The 17657-nt window shown below is 35.8% G+C and overlaps 1 protein-coding gene across 1 annotated transcript in view; it reads right to left on the reverse strand.

The window, feature by feature from the left end:
- XPO4 (exportin 4) overlaps positions 1-17657 on the reverse strand; it is an 81973-nt gene that overhangs the window by 19338 nt on the left and 44978 nt on the right. The window contains exons 7-15 of the mRNA XM_032099390.1: positions 15143-15255; positions 12559-12716; positions 12120-12294; positions 7803-7979; positions 5822-5964; positions 5558-5703; positions 4074-4251; positions 2439-2598; positions 594-763 (exon numbers count right to left, since the gene is read on the reverse strand). Coding sequence (XP_031955281.1) covers positions 594-763; positions 2439-2598; positions 4074-4251; positions 5558-5703; positions 5822-5964; positions 7803-7979; positions 12120-12294; positions 12559-12716; positions 15143-15255 — 1420 coding nt within the window. The remainder of the gene's footprint in view (positions 1-593; positions 764-2438; positions 2599-4073; positions 4252-5557; positions 5704-5821; positions 5965-7802; positions 7980-12119; positions 12295-12558; positions 12717-15142; positions 15256-17657) is intronic.

The raw sequence follows: 17657 nt of genomic DNA on the forward strand, positions 1-17657 counted from the left end.
AAAGAAAAATCCTCAAACATTTTAAATCCTCATACTTCAGAGCAGTCTTTCAGTAGACTGTGAATGCATGATTGCATGTGTAATTGCAGGTCAGTTGACAGAAATAAAGCATTGAAGAACTTCCTGCTTCACAGTTTGCAATACCAAAGAAAACTTTGAAATTTGTCTGAATCCACAAAATCCTGTATTTAAAAAAAAGAAATTTAGGTTTACAAAACATATTTCATACTGGCTTAGCCAGTACCTGAACTCCTAATCAACAAAATTAACAGCAACACAAAAATCCTTGCAATAAGAGTGGAGACCAGGAAAGTTTTCCTTTCTCACTGTTTAAGAGTGAGGCACAAAAGTAAGAGAAGGAGAGTGCACTTCTAAACAGTAATAAAAATTAGGTGATGTTTTGTCAAATACAGGTCTCACTCCTCAGCTTATCAGACAAGTTTGTGGTGTTTTTTTCAGTTACAGTATGTTACTAATGTAATTTGACTTACAGAGACATGAATATGAAGTGCCCTATATCTGGATTACTGTGGCCAAAAAACTTTAAAGGAAGCAAAAGAAACTTTTTGACTTCCAGAGGTATAGCAACTTACCGCTCTCTCCTTTCCACTAATGTTACTAGCAGTTGTACAGTATCATTTGCAAGGTCCTGCTCTGAACTCCACACTGCCAGGTTACTGATCACTTTTTCTAAAAGGTAACCCACAATCCACTGGGAACCCTCTGTATCAGCACCAAATGCTGTACTAAATGGCAGACTTATCTATAAGAAAAGCATTAAAATGAGTGAGTTTTACAGAAGCCAGAACCCCAAAGTGTATGGCAATCATTGTCAGCAAATTCTTTTCAGGCTGTCACTTCTTTCCTACTTAAATTACACAAATGTTACATAGACAAAGGCAAAGAATATCTGTAACAGAAAAATCTTTGCCAAATTTATCTTGCGATTTTAAGGACAACATCTAAAACAAAGAAAAGTTTCAACCTCATTACAAAATCAGGTTTGAGTATGCCTAGCTTTTAAGGCCAATGAAAGTTCAAAAGCTTTAATAATTAAAAGAAAGATCCCAAAATCACCTCCCAAAAGTGTTTCCATGAATTTAAGACATAAATCCTCAAAATTCAGTGGTAAAAATTATTAGAAATAAACCTAGTTCTTGATCTAAATAGAAACTTGTAAAAATTAATTTTCACCTCAATTTTTCTAAATGTGCTTTCTGCAGGTGGTTTCTTCAATCTACATATCTTTTAGGAAAGATGTCACACTCTGGTCCTGGCACATTAAAATATGCTTCCTTGAAATTGCCTGTTCTCCTATCTTTAAAGGAAGTTTCTCAAGAGTGAAATCCAAAGACTTTGTAGTAACTGTGCAGGGGCTTCCTGTCAGGACACCACTAACGATTGTACCTTTAAGGACTCACGATATATACATGACTGAGGTTTAAAGGTAAATAAATAAGGTTTAAACCTAAAAATAAGGTTTAAATAGAGGTTTCAATCACTTTCACATGCCAACACAAACAAAATGTGTGCATTTCCTAGACACTCTGTTTTGTTTCTTTACACTGTTTTTCACGTGGATCTCCTTCTAACATGATCTCCAATTCTTGCCCAACTGGTACCTTTACAAATTCTTAGCTGTGCTGTATGTATGAGCCGAATAATATGACTTCAAGTATTTACAAGTCTATGTGATACCTACTGCTGTTAAGGAGAGGCCTCCTGAAGCGTTAGTATGCTTAGTTGCTTCAATAGTGGAAATAAAGGGGAGGAGGAGGAGACTTCCCAAAAATTAGAGCCAACAGGACCTCCTCAGGATGGGAGGATGGGTGGCCTCTGTGAGCTAGCTGGATTACAGTTAGTTCGATAAGCAAAATCAGGATCAAATTCTAATCACGATTAGTGCTGTCCAAGCACAGTGAGAAGTTGCCCTTTACAAAGAACGCACCGTTGAAATAATGATATATACAATGAGAATGAGGAGAGAAAGTAGCATGACATTAGCTAATGTATACTACCTTGTGGTGGTGTTAAATATCTAACTCAGAATCACAATCAAGAGCAATCACAGTATTAGAGATGAAATGTAAAATCTGATGGACAGTCACAATTTATAACATCACTGCAGTCAGTGAGTTTCACTCACTACACAGCCTAGGAGCACTGTGTTATTCTGATATGGCAATGGCTATCCAAAAAAAAAAAAAAATCACATTTACAGCAAAATGTGCAAGAAGAGTCCCCTAACAACTTGTATTTCTAATTAGTAAATGGAAGAAAACATCAATTTTCAAACAAATTCCAAAACGAATCACAACCCATTTAACATTAAAAATACTTTAGCATTGCACTTTTAAATAGCTACACTGACATCTACATTCACAGGACAATATTATTGCTAATACTCACAAATAAATTCATAAAAGTTATATCCTTACCTGATCATACAACTTTTCATCTACTAGGAGGTAAGTCTTTGCCCAGCGCTTGAGAAACCATACAATATCTTTGCCCATCTGGGGGCTCAGGAGGTGCGTGAGATTTGCCCTTATTGCTCTAGATTCTACTTCTGACACTCTTAAAATAGCAGATAACAACCTGCAGATTTAAAATACAAGGAGGATGCTGAGAGTGGTTTTTGGAGAAGCAATGCAACTACCAAAACCACTTTCATTTTTCACAAAATATGACAGAAGGATCAGGATAATACAAAGCACTTCAACTTTAATCAAGTAAAAACACCTGAATTTACTGTTTTTGAAATGTGAGGCAAGGGGGAGAGAGAGAGAGAATAGACCGGCAAATATCATCCAAAAAGTAAGAATTATGCTTTAAAAGACAGATTTAAAAGTAATTTTGACATCAAAATTACTGCAACAAAGAATCTTCACAAACATTGTGACAAAAGGACTACTTGGGAGTGCCTGAAAAGCTGTTTCGAAAAACCGCTTTTCCCTTCCTTGCACCATAAAGTTTAGTGACCAAACGGGTTCTAATTGTGCAGCGCTTGCAGTGTGACACATACCAAAAAGCAAATACAGAAATGACCAGTTGCTTTGCTCTTGTTCATTACTGCAGGGAAATAGTCTGAAGTAGTAAATCACCAGGTGACTGCATTAATACAATCAGTCCATAAAACGACTTTAAATACTAGCTTTGGTATTAAATACTAGTATGTCAAATTTTGTAAGAATGTGATTGTACACAAGAAATTTAGGAGTTGACAGTGGCCTATTTCTTGAAGAACTCTGAACTATTTCAGAGTTATTGCCAAAGGGCCTCAAATCTCTCCTTATTTAGATCTGGTTTTTTTTCCTACCACCACTGAGACACTGCATCAAGAAATGCCGTTTGGTGGCTATTTCTTGAAGTGGACAATAGTATAAGTGAGCAATATTCAAGCTTCTGAACACTAGACACCCCTCATTGCTAATGAAGATCTGCTTTTTCTACCTTCTTCCCAGAAAAAAACATTTAAAGAACACAACAATTTATCTTGTGTGAAGCCTCTTCTGTGTCAACTAAGAGTGGAATGCAATCTTCTGAAGTGTGAGGATTCAAACTGAGGAGTCCATTGTGAGCATCAGCCTTCTTGCAAAAAGAGAAGGGAAATCTCTCCTGCTTCTTTTATAGGCTGACAGTGATGTGTGTACATAACTGACAACAATTCCTCATGCCCTGAGGATCAATTTTGCTGCTACTGCCAAGCTTGGGCAGTAACTCATGTTCAAAGTAGAGAAGTTCACTGATGTTCTGGAAAGCATTTGCTAAAGCTGTATGTATTATCTAAAGATTTTGAACTGCCAACTTTTTTTTACTTAAGTAGTTTTAAGGATTTTCTGTAATAGATCAAAGATAGGTTTTCAGTAGAAATATAAAAAACCATTTCTGTTTATTTCCTTTGGCTCATTACCTCTGTTAAGACTATTAGGTCAATCCTTCCTTTTTCAAATGTTCAGTGTTTACATATTGCTTACTTTTCACATTCACAGAAGTCTACTCACATTCTAGGTTTGTTTTTTTATCTCTGAAAAAGCATTTAACACACTTAATAGTACAAGATGCATCCTTACCTAATTACAGAATCAGTTCTGTTGTACCCTGGGATGGAGGAGGCCTTTTCTCCTGGAGATCCCAGTATCTGAAGTGTGGTATTGATGTCAACCTCGGCTGAATGTTTAATGGAATATTCCATGACTTCTGGAGGTATTAGCGGAGTCTCTCCCTGAGTATCATTAGCCAAGAGGTAGCCTTACATTAAAAAAGAAAGAGTGATCACAACTTTCTACCCTAGGTTAACTTATGGCTTTCTGATTAGAGAATCCATAGGCTTAACTGCAGACATCACACCAGAATCAAATGTTTATACAGACCCTGACTAACACTGCTTAAATGCATACAAATTAACTTTAGAATCCTTAAAGCCATTCAGTAGGAAAGAAACCTGAAGTGACAAGAAACCAAGACTGGAAAAAGAAACCACCAATTTAAAAACAGATAAAAAGAGACAAGATTTGCATCATGTAAAAGTGCTACAGTCAATTCATCTACTTGGGAGAGGGACAAAACATTTCATTGTCATTTTTTTCTTCTTCTGCTATGTGGTAAAAAAGCCTTGATTTTACAGCTTCCCCACAGAGTCCATATCATTTGGGACTTCTGTTTCGCTAACATTCCAAATCTGTCAGAGTCTTTCAGGCCTCAAGTCTATGTGCTGTAACACAGTTTTCCTCGCCTAGCAACTGCAGATCAGGTGAAGCATGTGTTTTCATAAAATACTCTGGGCTCTAGATAATATTGATTCCAGCTTTAGTTGTAGTCTTCAATATCTGAGCTCATAACCATCTGTGAGCTACAAACTCCATCTCACAGTGTTACAAAAATATTATAATCACATTCATGTCAACATCTGAGAGCAACTAAAACATCAGATCTTCAAAAAAGTACCACAAAATATTTCATGTATTATACATTTCTCCTAGCAAAGTACAGACCATCTTTAATTGTTATTATGTTTGCCAACTTAAAATAAAATATTTCCATCTAAAAATCAAGCCCAAAAAGGTTCTAAATTCAAGTTCCCTGAAACATAACAAAATGGCAGGTCATAGATCATCAGCACTGAGAAATTCTAGAACTTACTTGATTATCTGTCACCACTGAGTACCACCATTACCCTGATCTCATGTTGGTTCCCTTACAAAGCCATGTGCACCCAACACAACACCACTGATACCATGAACGGACTAATTTCTTGAATAGGTTGACTGATAACACAACTCAAAAAAACTGTAACAAAATTAGTTGCAGGAGTTTCCAACGGACATTGATGAAACCTTTACATGAGGTAATCATTAGAGATAGTATTCCTGTTACACAAAGCAGATGATAGAAAGACAAGGACTTTGCAAGTCCTGTATGTAAGATGAAATCATCGTAAGGGATAAAATGTATAGTCAATCAAGAGTAGTTGATATACAGGGATTTTTTTTTTCCTGAGGTGTTCCAGCTGCAGTAAGACTACTGGAATAAGTACTATTTAAAGCTGTTCACTAACCTGTAACTAAAATAAGCCAATGAATATCCTCATACAGGTCATCAAGCACTTTATTGTCAATTGAACCTGATGCTGGTGAGGCAAGTAACTGCTGCTGATGTCTTTGCAACTGTCCATGGAGCCTTGTCACTCGGTCTTCTAACAAACTGTGGACAAATAACAAGAAAGTAGCTTCAATGTTTTTAAACTGTTTTGGCAAATTCAGGCTTTTCCTACGGGACAGCTTTATTGATTTGCATTCGTGACTACTTTCTTTGTACTTACCTTGTGAGAAGAGGTATGCAGTGCTCTGCAGCAATCCTCCCCAGCATGCCCACACTGGCCAACTGGTCACAGAACTGGTCTCTATCATCTTCCTGCAGCTCACTTATTTCTTCTTCTTCCCGAGAGGCCACACCATTGGCAGTCTTTGGTTATTTCAACAAAATTAGAAGCAACCAGTTAGGGTCATACTTGTTAAATTCATTATCACCACAATTTTCTGCAAGGTAATTTGCATATATGAACAACAGACTTGTACTAAATTAGACACAGAAGAGTTAAACAGAGTCAACATGGGTTCATACTGTTTTAAAATCAGTATTTCACAAACTCATTAGCAAAATGCCACATTCAGTTCATTTGCTAACATTTCAGTAGTTCTCAGTTGTCTGAGATCTTACATTAATCACATAATAGGCAGTATTTTTCACGATGAAATGAATGTTAGCCCTTTCATTAAAGATTTTCCCGAACCTACTGTTTGAGGGGACACAGTAGTTTAAAAAGTACCACTAAATTTTAAAAAAAGTACCTTAAAAGTAAATGCCATAATCTCAGTAAATAGCAGACTAATAATCCTGATGATCTCAGTTTTATTTCTTGCTGATGCAGGAGTTGCACTGTTCAATTTCTCAAAACTTATCTTGGTTGCATTATAAAATTATTTAAATTATAATCAGACCTTATTCCTTGAAGAGATGAACCATGATATGCAGAAACCAAGTATAAATACTAAAAGTGTTTCTTATCTCTTAAATAATCATAAAATTTATGCAAGTAACAAAGTAAAATAGAAGAGGCGGAGAAAGCTATCAGTCTGCTTTGTTTCTATAGAGGCCCTGGAAAACTGAATCCACACACAACTCCTTATGCAAACTGCTTTTAACCCATCTTTTCTTTATGCAACCCAGCAAATCATTCTCTTTTGTCAACTTCAAAGTTGCAGCTGTTTACTGAAGGGTGAGCCTCTGCTCTCAAAGCAGAGACTGAAAGTTCCTGTTACCGCTTTGATATTGAACAAGAAGCATTCTAAAATGCCAGCTGTGGCTTTTAAAGGTCACCCATGGGATAAATGACTTATCTCACAGAATGACATGAATTAACCTGTGTATACAAGTTATGTCAAGACCGCCTGATATGAATTCAAAGTTCTCTTGTGAAATACTTCTCTCAGTTTTGGCACTGTTATTACCATCTGTTACATATTGAGATAGCAGAATTACATTTTACACAGCTCTTTTCAGAATGAGGTACCTCTGAGATCTTTGCACAGCATCAAATTAAAGAGAGATTTTATACAGTTATTGAATTGAATCTATGCAATAACTAATTCATCCGACATTTACATCCAACTTTCTGCATAAGAATCTGTTTTAGTAAGATCCAGATTCCTGGCAAATGGACTAATCACCTTTCTTTCTCAATGGCTCAAGAGATACTTGATGTACTTTTAAGTTTTCTCTAGATAGTCAACTGTTCAAAAGCTCAACTGGGAATTTATTTTATCCAAAATGACTACATGATATTCCAAGTTTCTTCTACTTTGAGCATAGTCACTCTACATTTTTTCAGGTATTTATGCACGTCAATTATACTTTGAAGATAGTGCATGGGAGGCAACAATCATAAAAAGGGCCCCCAATTTCACTGAGGATTTTAACTAGAACTCTAATCCAGAAGGAAGGTCAAAAGTTTAGTCACTATTTGTGGAAAGAACAAGATACACATCGATTTGAGTTACAAGTTTACTTATTTTCTTTTTTTTAAGCGATTTCCAACTTTGCATTCCTTTAGTTCCTCTCCAGAATGAGAGAAACAGACTGGGAAATCACAAATGAGTAACAAGTTCAGCATTTTTTTTATTTCCAAAGTCACAAATGGCAATTCTATACTAGCTGCCTTGAGCTACGTAATATACACACACCAAAGGACATGGGCTAGTTACTGTATGTTATCATCAAAAACTACTACAATGAAGGCTTACCAAATTCCTTGTGCCATCAGGAGCAGCTAGATGGCACTGAATGTAGGAATTAAAGACTTGAACAGCATGTTGGGTAAAGAAACCTTTATGGAAATGTTTATCATCTTGGACCAAAGTAAGCCAAGATTCCAGCAACTTATCATATGCCTCCATATATACCATGTCATCTTTGTCAAGCTGTAAGAGATGGAAAACAAACCAAAAACAAATAAAAAATCTAATTTCTAAACTAAACCAGAGGAACATACTTATATTCATCATTATTTTTCAGATGTTCATGTACTGTTGAAACAAACACAAAAAAACCAGACACAAAACCGATCTAAGGATAGCCAAGAAAATATCAGAGTGAACTGATGGAATGCATTGAAAAGGTCACTGCAGCTTTCATGCCTGCTAAGCTTTAAAAACCTGTCAATGTGTTCAGCTATTTCTCTTCACCTGATATTGCATATAGATTGATAGGTATTCCACTATTTCTGAAATAGAGAGAAAAGACAATGATTCTCTGTTCCAGAGGAAATCACTGCAAGACTGCAAGTGTTCAAGAAACCTTATTTACAGGTAGCCAGTTTTGATGATGAATCACAACTTCTTGTTCTAGGAACAAACCAAAACCCAATTAATTTGTACAGAATAAGCCTGCAACTCTAATTACTTAGTGCATTTCAACTGATGCTTCTTGGTTTTAATTATTCATGTGCTTCTATATAGTACATAAGTTGCAAAAGGAAATACCTTATCTGAAAAACGAAGTCCTAAGTTGCAGGAAAACTAAAGAATCCAAACAGCAAAGAGGCAATTTATTTTAAAAATATTTTTAATGTAACTATCAACTTTTTGTTTTGATGCAAAAATTGAACGTTTGTAAATACATCCAACTTCAAATAACTTCAGCATGACTGTATAGATAAACAGCCTGCTAAATTTCTTAGAGGAAATCTTACAGGATGGCTCACAGAAGTTACTCTGAGATAGCAGAGCTTAGTAAAATGGTTCAATGATGAAATAAAGAGATATTAAGGCCTTAATCATGCTCCAGACACAAGAATTCCTGACTTCCAGTGAAGTTACAAACACGGTTGGATAAACAGGCAAGGAAAAGAAAACACTGGCTGGATGACTGATTAAGAGGAAAAATTGATATCACATTGGAAGCATTCCAAGATAGCTCCACAGCATCCTTTTGTAACTGCAAAGCTGTCATATTTCCAGAAGTTAAAACAGGGGACATACTGATGCAATTGTGAAAACAAAACCTGAAGATGACAAGGAGAGAGGCAAAATTGTATTCAACACTAACATAAGTCATAAATTTAGGAAGGACACCACAACATGTCTTTCTAAAACTTGGCTAAAGGACACACAAATTTAGAGACAGTCATTCAATCCTGAAGAATTTTGAAACGTACATAATATATGTAAATATATAACTTACATATATGACTTTTAATAATTTTTAATAATTGAGAGCATAAACAAACAGACATGTTTTTATGAACAACAAAATACCCTCAAATATATCCAATTCATTTATTTGAAAAGGTACTAAAGAAGTTAATGCCATGAAGAAAAATTAACACTTGGAGATATTGTCATAAGCAATCTAGACTAACAAGTGCCTCCATAAAATAAATGCCCAAACAGTAAGAAGATTTTATCCATATTGAACCAATCTGGTTCCAAAGAAACCTTACTAAAAAGTCCCAGTCCTTATTTCAAATTAGCTACAGCTAGGCTACCAAAGATGTCATGCAGGCAAAGTGCCGTGCTGTCGACTGGGAGCTGAATCATTCAGAACTCAGATCTTCAGGAGAGGCAAGATAAACCCAGTAAATGTAAAGCAAAGATTCTTAATTCCTCCTTATTTCCTCTATGGGAAACAAAAAGAAATTTGGTCCTTCTTCCTTCCTAGCTGTCTGACCCTTTAAAGAAAAAATACTGAAAGTTGGTCAAGCAGCAAGAAGCTGCTAAGAGTTGGAAGCACAGCAAGGGGACTAAATTCAGAATGGTCTCTGTCATCACATGATATTTTTAAAAATATCACTAAACAGGAACAGCACATTAATATTTGTTTTGAGAAAAAGAAGCCTTTGATACAATTTTTATTTGACTTCTCATCCAACATCCTGTTCATACTCTTCACTAATTCAGGTGGACTATTTGATTCTACTTCTGCATAAGCATTAAGTGTTGAGCATGGCAGAGCATAGCTGTGGATGAGCATCTTCTCACACACCCAGTGCCATTAAAGGCAGAGATTACTGGTCCACCTTGCCCCATAAACTAACCCTCAGCACTGCTGAAGCTTACTGCCCTCTGTCCACCAGTGTAGCTACTCAGGCAAATGTTTCAACCTCCTTCAGCTGATCTCCCCAACCCCAACGAGCAGGTTAAAGCAAAAGAAGCATTTGAACATAATGTTTGGATTGTGGAGTTTTTCCCGTGGTTGAAAATCAGTATTAGATGCTTTGCAGTGGTTTGCATATTTTGATTCAGGACCTCCATATTTTGACAGTTTTCATAGTAGGTCTTCCCCGTCAGGCACAAGAAGCCCCCCTAGCTGTTTCTGCCATGTTCACATGGAAAGTTCTGCTGGCATATGAAGAAGCAGAAATATGGGGAAAACAGCTTTACCAACCAGCAAAGCTTAAGGAGTACACCCGCCTGTGTTCTGCTGCATTTTGTATTTCTGAAAAGCTCCAGCAATATTACCTGAGGATTCTACTGAGCTCAACACACAGAGTATTTTATCTATCAGAAAGCTCTTCATTACAGACAGCACATGAGCTCACAGAAAGTATCACTGCACGCATTCTAAAAGAAACTTGGGGAATACATTAGCTGTGGCTAGGACATTCCTCAGCCAAAAGATTGTTTTCAGGGATGCAAAGTAGTACTTCTACAGGCACAGCACGCTGTATCATTGCACCAGACAGTGGTACAAGTTAGTGTAAGCTCTTGCTGAGAGATTAAGTGTTTTAAATGGCACCATGTTAAGCGCTGTTTTCATTAAACATGATTGTGTATTCCAGTTCTCAAGTAACAAGATGCTCCCTTTAGTTCCTTTGAATTTAAATGATAGCTGCCTATGGTTTTGCTGAATCTTATAAAGGCTTCAGGAGCATTTCTAGATGTATTGGTGAGCACCAGAATACATATTCAATATTCTACTAGAAAACCTCAAAAGCATATAAACTTTGACCAGTGAGGTTTGGAAAGGAGCTGTATTTTAGATTCTAAATTTAAACACCAATTTTTTGGTTAAGAAATGAAAAAAATGAAAAGTGTAAGTTAAGCACTTAATATAATAAATATAATAAATTTTAACCTTGCAGTGAAGACACATCTAATGTTCTTCAATGCATGCTAATTAATACACCTGTGCTCTCTGGTAAAGAAACACATCCATCAACTTTGTAACTAAATACTTCTACAATTATTTTCAAACTCAGGTAAATAACCTCTGTTACTACACCAAACTGTCAAAACAGAAAAAAAAAAAATCATACTTTCTTATGATAGTGGGGAAATATTGGCTAGTATTTTGATAGTCTCATTTTAAATCTATAGCCACTGCACATAAATAGCTTAAGTGCAAGATTACTCACCTTAATTCTTACTTTTTTTTTCCTTAAACTATGTGTCCTTGGCAGTTTTTATTTCCAATGCAACTTTTAGGAGCAGAACACTTGGGCTTTGCCAACCGCTCTTTAATGTTACAACCAAAGTTTGAAAGAAAAAAATCCTCTTAATTCCTGTGCTAGATTTGTATGCACAATTACCACTTGAACTGTGTCAGCAACGAAGGGATGATCTGAACAGCTCAGAAGTATGATGTTAACAACAGACCTTAATGGCTACATTCACTTAAAACAGAAACTCCTGACTCAGAACTCTAGGCAGCAGTTAAGTTACAGTCTGTCCATATGTTCATGTAGTCATTTTAAACTTTCAGGACTGCAGCTTGTTCACTATCTACAACAGTTTCCAGAGGAGTCCTACAACAGCAAGTCAGCAATACTTAAAACTTTAATATTTTAAATGAATCCATTCACTTAAAATTAAAAACTTAAGAGGTGCTTTAAATCAAAACGAAGTCTGAAACGAAGTCTGAAAGATGCACGCAGTGCGTAATTATGTTCATTACGTTGTGTGAAATAAAAAGAAAATCCTCTCATATGTGATTTCAGAAATACCTGAAACCACTGAATTCACAACGGTTATTAACAAAATACCTGAATTCTCATGTCACTTATGCTTATCACAAATAGAAGCAAAAAAGGCTACCCATTTTTTTTGAGAGCAGTTACTTACCACTTCTTCCAAGGCAGCACTTCTTCCAAAAGAACAGGTGAGGTGTGCGAGGCAGTTAACAAATGAAGAGAAAAGTTCATTTGGAATGGCCGTTAAAATATTGCGAGGAAATACAGTTATCAGATTGCTGATAATACTGGAAATTCCCACTGCTTCAGAGTCTTCTATTTCAATTCTATAGATAGAAATAGCAGGTTTTTGCCATTAAGAAAATTGCTAAAAGGGAATTGGTTTTGTTGATACACATTCAATCAATAAATCTATTTCATAATAAGCCCCACCTACTTTAAACTACTCTTTCTCAATTTAAGCAATCCAACAGTAAGCACAAATTATATCCAGAAATAAGCAAGCCATACCACTTCTCCACACAGATATGCTACAGTCCAAACTAAAGATTAAAAGATGCCATCTAAATTTAGAGAGCAGGCATACATACCCATTGATAGTATTCAGTAATCCCTCAATGAAGTGTGCCAGGTAATCAACTTGTGAACCTTCATCAGGAAAGACTGGCCCATGCAAAGACGCCAGCTGTGCCAGGCACTGTAATGAATCTTGGGCCATATCTGTATCTTCTCTGATTTTTCTATGTACCTTTCAGGAAGTGAGGTAGTTAATAATACATGAAAACAGGGTGTTCTTACAACAGTCACATGGCTCTCAATCCAAAAGAGCACACACCAAAAAAAGCTTACTATAACTTCCATTCAGTCTGAAATACAAGGGTTTCTGCAACTCCCTAAACCATGGCAAACATCAAGATCGTGACTCAGCTCACACAATCTCAAGCCTTGAATTAACTCACTGAAACAAACATTTAGTTAAGGCTCATCAACATGTTGAAAATTGAACTGTCTATTGAATGTTATGTCTTAAAGAGAGAAACAGATGCCAGTCAGTCAGACATGCTGCTCCTTCTAAAAACAGCAATAATGACAGTCATCTCTATTATGCTAACTATGCCTGGGCTATACAGTCTTGCTAAAGTTAGTCAACAAGTTCAATCAAGATTATATAGATGCTTCTTTAGCAGAGGTAAACACTGAAGACATATACAAAAATGCATGCATCACTTCCTTGGCAACACTCTTATATTATACAAGGCCAACAGTAATCTTCCTCTATTTGTGCAAACTCTTATGTCATCAATTTTGTCATTGAGACTTTCTACATTTGAATCTTACTATTTCAGTAAACATATTCTCACATACTTATTTTAATCAGTCAAGTATGGATTTAAATAATTTTTTTAGGCTCATGCCTATTTATTCACAGAAGATTTATTGAATAAATAAACAAAAAAATATAAAGTAACTTTTTCACCCAGAAGCAAAATTTAGCTAAATTATTTCAGCAATATTATACCAAAAACTACATTAAAACACTAACCATTCCTCTGTGGTGTTATAGTTGCAAGTTCACCTAACTCATAACTAGTTGGATTAGCTGCACAGTTAATCCCTGAAAGATCAAACTAGCAGGAAAAACAAACCCTGCAACAGAAATACCCCTCCTAATATATGTCCCACATGAGGCTGAGATTAGAAATGAAGGCTCTCATTCTAACATAGCAGTCCTGCCTGCCAACTTTTGCAAGGTTATTAAAATTTCTCAGATCACATAAATCAATAAAAATTATTACCATTTACTTACATTACTTCAAACAGCAAACTACTGCTGCAAGCCTCAACCATTGCAAATCAGGAATCTAAAACCAGAACTGACAGCATACTGCCCTGGCTAGTGTTCATTCAAAAATAATAGAATACAGGCGAGCCTTTGTTACTATTAAGTAAAACATAAATGTATTAAAACAAATCTGCATATTATTAAAAGTATTTTCCTTATCACAAATAAGTAATTGTAAACCAATCAAGGAAACAGATATGCAACTCTGACAACTTCATACTGTTAAACAAAGAAGGGTTAACATGTAAGCCAAAAAGTTATTTGCATGTGGAGATTCACAGCTGACAGTAGCAACTGTCTGGATAGTCTAGACAGCTGTTCAGATTGTGTGTAGCTGCTGAGAGTTCTGCCAGTGATTTTTTTTTACCTTTTCAAAACTGCTGGATAAACTTGCAGTAAAAAATATAAAAATAAAAATTTAAATTTATCAAAAATCCTATCAAGTAAGGACATATATCCAAACACATACTGTCAAGCAGCACTGGAGAGTTACATCTACACTGTATTATAACAACTTCGTCCAAGTTTTGAGCACATTTCTCTGCTTTGCAAAAATGAAAAAAAAACTGAGAATGCTGAATTCTCAGATCCCAAGAGATGTAACCTAAGTCAAATTGCATAGCAAATGAATTTATAAGCCAATATATGTTGCTGCTGCAGTAAGTCCTGGCTGAGCAATGACTACAAACTTCTCCCAACAGCTGTAAAAATAAAACAACACGAGTTCTATCCATTTTTAATATTGTGGGGCTTTTAAGTTACAGAAATTGAATATTACGTTTGCCCAACACTACCTCTTCCACAGCCCTCCTGACTTACTCCATTTTAACTTGCATGGATTTCCTTTGTGCTGAGAAAAGTGATGCAGAATTCTGTATGCTGAAACTGGCTAGAAAACTACAACTACACGACTTATTTTCAGCTGTTCTGTTGAGCAAATGCTATAATATCAGCGAACACATACTGTTCGTTTGATCTTTTCTGAGAGCCGTTACACCTTATCTGAAAGAGTCACTACTCTTCTATTGCTCATCGTGCTTTGTTTTGCCTGACGAGTACATGCCCAGAAGTATTAAATGTATAAAAGTTTAGATAACTACAAGCCTTTTTCTGTTGCTAGTAGTCATCATTTTAAAGCAATTAATAGGCAAAATACATATTCAGTACCCTATGAAAAAGACAATACTTCTGTCTGCTTCAATAAGCAAGGTGAAGTGAACAGAATCAGTCCTACCTGATGCAAAAGGAAGAGTCCGACAATACAGTTTTAGAACAGGAAGGAGCTGCTTTCCCTGTGGTCTGGACTATGAAAGTTGAAGAAAGAAACTTACTGTAAAGAAAAGCTCCATAACTCTGCTGTCCAGGAGGGTCTCGCGCCAGGATTCTGTTGGCTTTAGCATCACATTTTGTGAGGATTCAAACATAGCTATATAATGTCTGCCCAGTTATCTGGTGTCAAGGTCAACAATAACATTCCTACTTGGCTTTTAAAAAATCCTAGATACAACAGGATCCATTCAGAAAGAATGTAATGGAAACAAACTTTAAGCCTCTTCACATACACAGCATAATTCATGCATGAGGCCAAGGAATAAAAGGTATTAAGTATTGAAAAAAAGAATGCTCCAGGAATGTTAGATAACAGTTTGATCGTAATTATGAGACATACCATAGTGATACGATCACTTTGATAACCAGGGTGTCTAATGTGACACAGCGAGAAGGGAAAAAAGCAACCGCAATTAACAGGTGTTAAAATTTATGCAAAATAGAAAATAATTTTCTAAAAAATTTTCCTGGCAGCTTTTAAAAAGGCCTTACCATAGCTAAAGATAGCTCATTGAAATCTATATCTTATTTTTCTAAATAGCCAGATATGTGTCACAGAATGCAGATATGTTAGCCCTGCATTAATCTACATTTTCTAATTACACTGAGAAGAACAAAAGCACAAGTCAGCACAAGGCATTGTCATATTAAACATGTTTGTGAGAGACGCCTATGAAAAATGTGCAGGCTGTAAAGACAATTTTGCTACACTCATTTCAGCTCCCACCACGCATAACTTAATTTACAAAATTCTGCAAATGTTCTAGTACAGAAAAAACAGAGACATGAGCAAAAACATTTAAACAAACAGGTTCAATTCTTTGTCAGTCTGATCACACAACAGTTTTTATCAAAAATTTTTGGAAGTACTTCCCTTTGTGACACCACCCATTTCAAGTAATAGTTGCTAAGTTAAAGCAGTTTTACTAATGTTTTATTTGTCTTTCTTAAACCCAGATTATCCTCTTTGATCCCTTTCTAACCCAACCATCAGAGTAAGTAACAGCATGTTCAGCTGCACATAATTTACTTACTGGTAATGAACGGCATTACCTTTTGTACTGTAAGTAACCCAGTGCGATAAAAAAAGTGTGTAAGAAACTAATTCTATGTCTAGAAGCACATAAATTTTACAATGGTATTGTTCAAAACAGTAGACCCCATAACTGTTGATGGGTTTTGTTTAAGGGAACAATATTTAAAACAAGCACGTAGTTTAGTATGAAAAATTGTGTCACAAAGCAGGATGCACAGTTTCAGTTTATTTATACTTGTCTTCTGAGTTCTGCCACAAAACAAAATTCCTAATGACACTGTGCAAAACCATATTCCAAAAAAGGGACTTCTTCCACAGTACAGTACCAAGTGGACCTTCACTGGTGGTATGTGCCCAGGACTGTTGTCAGCACCTTACGCTGCGTAAGAACAATCAGGGGTTTTCACATTAGTGCAAAATAAAGCCAGTTTCACAATTTTCAAAATTATCAATGTATGTTGAGCTATACCAGATCTGCATTATTTCAGATGGCGAAAAACTAAAAGTCACAGAATTTTCTACTTTACTTCCATCTGAAATACTGATGCAATTTAATTGATCAAATATGCTTTGGTTCTACCCACTTAAAAAAAAAAAAAGTGCATGAAATTATCACACGCAAGCATCCTTTATCAGGAGTAATATTCTAAATAAAAACTAATTTTATCTGGCAAATTAAGCTATGCCTTTTTTCCTTTCCATTTAGAATGTTTTAGTCAAAATGGTATTTTAAAATTGTTTACTTACAAGAACGTCCTTTGCTGTGACTCTCCAATAAGCTATTGTCTTCCCACAATATGTCCAAGCCAATCATAAACACATTATCGGTCTCTGAAAATGAATTTACTCTTCGCTAGGTTGAGTCTATGAGGGGACCAGCTACAAAATGCTTTTCACATGGAATGAAAGAAGCGCTAGTTTGCTGTCACTATTTTAACAAGACTCACTATTCAGCAGCCCTATCCTGTTATTTTCAGTCCTGTTTCTCATGCTAATGGTCCAATGACACATCTGACAATAGGCAATTTGTGGGTAAAATATCTGTTCACTGAACACTACAAATTTTGACTCCACCTATCATGGAGATCTGCACCCGTTTTCCATCGTGTGCTAAATGTACACAAACATTAGCAGAAACTGGCTTTGGAGATGCTTACTGCCATGAAGTACCCCAGCTTATGTTGTGCTATGGTTTTGTCTAAGTAACAGCAGTCTAGCTATGCCAAACCTGAAAAAAATTGCACTAAATTACCTTGTACATGGGTGTACACAGGACAAATGCACTCTTCATCACCCTAAATTAACTTACTTCTCAAAACTTACAAAGGAAAAAAAAGTACAGAACAAGCATAACACTTTTTTTCTAAGCACTCAAGCTTATGATTTAGACTTACAACATAGATTTATGATAAGCATAGATTAATCTACTATGACATCCTGGACAGTTTGCGGGTTTTTTTGTTTCTAAAATGAAAAACAAT

Source organism: Corvus moneduloides, chromosome 2, assembly GCF_009650955.1.
Source record: "Corvus moneduloides isolate bCorMon1 chromosome 2, bCorMon1.pri, whole genome shotgun sequence".
Taxonomy (NCBI): Eukaryota; Metazoa; Chordata; class Aves; order Passeriformes; family Corvidae; genus Corvus; species Corvus moneduloides.